Source organism: Sinocyclocheilus anshuiensis, unplaced genomic scaffold, assembly GCF_001515605.1.
Source record: "Sinocyclocheilus anshuiensis isolate Anshui unplaced genomic scaffold, SAMN03320099.WGS_v1.1 scaffold23681, whole genome shotgun sequence".
Classification (NCBI taxonomy): Eukaryota; Metazoa; Chordata; class Actinopteri; order Cypriniformes; family Cyprinidae; genus Sinocyclocheilus; species Sinocyclocheilus anshuiensis.
The window spans coordinates 604-3,485 of record NW_015558521.1 but is presented as its reverse complement, the minus strand read 5'-3'; the positions used below and the strand labels follow the sequence as shown (position 1 = coordinate 3,485).

General features: G+C 38.3%; 1 protein-coding gene across 1 annotated transcript; it reads left to right on the top strand.

Moving 5' to 3' along the window:
- Positions 1-303: 303 nt before the first annotated feature.
- LOC107679369 (extracellular sulfatase Sulf-1-like) lies at positions 304-2,543 on the top strand (the record flags this gene model as incomplete). Its single annotated transcript, XM_016474887.1, has 3 exons — positions 304-316; positions 1,044-1,283; positions 2,392-2,543. Coding segments are annotated over exons 1-3 (405 nt in total), but the record flags the coding sequence as incomplete, so codon positions are not given.
- Between the last annotated feature and the right edge of the window lie 339 nt (positions 2,544-2,882).

Here is a 2,882-nt window from a genome sequence, read left to right as displayed (position 1 = left end):
TTTTCTTACCCCATTGGCAGATATTTCTTTCTTGTTTTAGGCATGAATTCACTTATTTTATGTTGAATTTTTCAGAAAACAAGAACTTTTCTTCATTTTGCTTCTCAAGAAAATCCATTTTGAATTCAGAATGTTTACATACCTGTTCTGGAAAACAAGACAAAAATACGAAGTACAAAAATCACTTGCAGGTACTCTACTGGAAAGACCATCTGGAAGGACCATGCTGGTTTAAGGTAGCACTGGTCAAGCTGGTGGATCACCATAACCAAACTTAACCGATGATGCTGGTTGACTGACATAATGGCTGACGAATGTCTGAAATGTTCAATCTTGATCTTGGAGGGTTATGTTCCTGCAGAATTTGACTCCAGCACATCTTTCTGGCAACCCTGAAGACCTTGATTAGCTGATTCAGTGTTTATTTTTGGTTTTAGTTAACCCAAGGCAATCTTGCTGGTTAAACTAGTTAAAACACCTTGTGGAAACACCAGCATTCAAAACATGTGCTGGTGACAGACTATGCAGGGTTTTTCAGCAGGATTGTCACTCGTCTTTTGTAAGAGATCTTTTTAAGTTTAAGTTGTTCATCATTAACTCAGCCTTCGAAAGAGAAGCCTTGAACCTTCTCGGACTTCAGTCCCGGGAACATTAGCTTGCTTGCTTGTAAGTCTTCTTGATCTGCCACCCAAGTCTCTCTTGGTATCTGTCCCATTTGGTAAGCCTAACTGTTGTCACTGGATCAGGTTCCTTCCTCTAAGAGCATAACATCCTATAGGTCTCAATCTCAGATTGTCATCATAGGTTTGACTTATTTGCTCTTTTAATATTTAATGGCTTCCCTCAGACATCTGAGAGGCTAAGGGCCTTAGTCCTGGAACCAGAGCCAGTCGTTGCATTGCCACAGAACTACAGGGATCCTTCTCCACATCGAACACTATCAGGGCTACTTTTGACAGCATGTTGTATATTAAGACATGTTGAGGTTTGAAATTCTTAAACGTAATTTACTGAACATGCATTTGTCTTGCTTGGTGTGTCAGGCTCATTGCAGGTGATGAACAAAACTCGCAAGATCATGGAGGACGGCGGAACCTCATTTACAAATGCATTTGTAACTACGCCCATGTGCTGTCCATCACGCTCTTCCATGCTGACTGGGAAGTATGTCCACAACCACAACACGTACACCAACAACGAGAACTGTTCCTCACCTTCCTGGCAAGCTCAGCATGAGCCGCGCTCCTTTGCCGTTTATCTCAACAACACTGGATACCGAACAGGTAAGAAACGAAACGAGAAACAGACGACTCATTCTGACCTGCTTGATCTGAAGCAGAGTTGGGGTCGGTGCGGTTTTTAAAATGTTTTTTGAGAAGCCTCTTACACTCACCATAGCTGCATTTTATTTTATTAAAAACACAGGAAAAACAGTAAAATTGTGCATTATTATTACAATTTAGAATACCTTTTATAATATAATATATATATATATATTACAGTTTTTGTTACAATAGGAAAAGTCTGTCAATTTTGATTAAATTAATTTGTCCTTGCTGAATAAAATAAATATTTTTGTGTATTGACTTTTTTGTGCAATATTAATTCATCAATTTAAATTTTAATATTAAAAATAACAGACCATTTTAGTTTTATACTACTGCAATTTTGCAGGAAAAAATATTGTGTGTATATAAATAAATAAAATAAAAACAATAAATATCTACACATTCACTGTATATGCACAGATTTTATTGAATTAATGTTTTGACCGCAAATGTTTTAACCTTAAGGTCTTCATGAGGGAATAATAGTTATTATTATTATTATATACACAATATCTTTTGTATTAAAAATACAAAAACAAAAAGGATATATTTACAGTTTCCCTCTTTACCCTTAAAAGTCAGTTGGAAATGTATTTGTCTGACAGTGTTCTGCAATTTCACTAAAATTGTGCTTTCACATTTGTTCCTAGAGGTCAAATACAAGTTTTACAGGAATTTTCAATTTGTCTGATTTGTGGAAGCTAAGTATGGAGCTAAACGTGCCAGTAGCCTTGTGCTGTGTGACTTGAGTGGCAGCACGTTCTCACCCTGAATACAGGGGTTCAGGCCTCACCACTGCTTGTGGTTTCCAGCTGATGTGTTAGTCTACAATTAACTCTCCAGGGCAGACTGGCTGCTTGCCCAGCTCTTTTGGAAGATGTTTTGGCTTAGCTTAGAGTGGAAAGGGTAGAGGAGACATGTATACAATGCAGAGACAGACATTTACAGGTGCTGTTCAAAGGCAGTGTTTTGAGACACTTGTCATAAATGATCATTTTAGACTTTGTGTCGACCTCACTGAACATAGATTAAAGTTTATGTTTTTCTTTATTTCGTCCCATAGCTTTCTTTGGGAAGTACCTCAATGAATACAACGGCAGCTACATCCCACCTGGGTGGCGCGAATGGGTGGGGCTGATCAAAAATTCCCGTTTCTATAATTACACCGTCTGTCGAAACGGGAACAAGGAGAAGCACGGCGCAGATTATGCCAAGGTATGTGTGTCTGGTCACATAAGTTCACAGCCCTGTCACCATGCCAAAGATTTCTTTTAAACTCAATTTTCAATTTATGTTCAATTGTATGGTCTGTTCGCAACTAATTTCAGGCCTCTAATTACATATAAAATTTGGGTCGGTTGACCCCACATGGAATGTGGTTAGATTAAAGGGGGCATGGAGAGTTACATCTGTGTCTTCTGTGTCATCAGGTGGTTACACTGAATAAAACTTGGTAGAAAAAGAGACAATGTCTTTGGGGCAAAGTTCCTTTTGGAAACAACTACAGTTCTGCTGATTTGACAGGTTGGACATTTGGGCTATGTTCAGATTGGC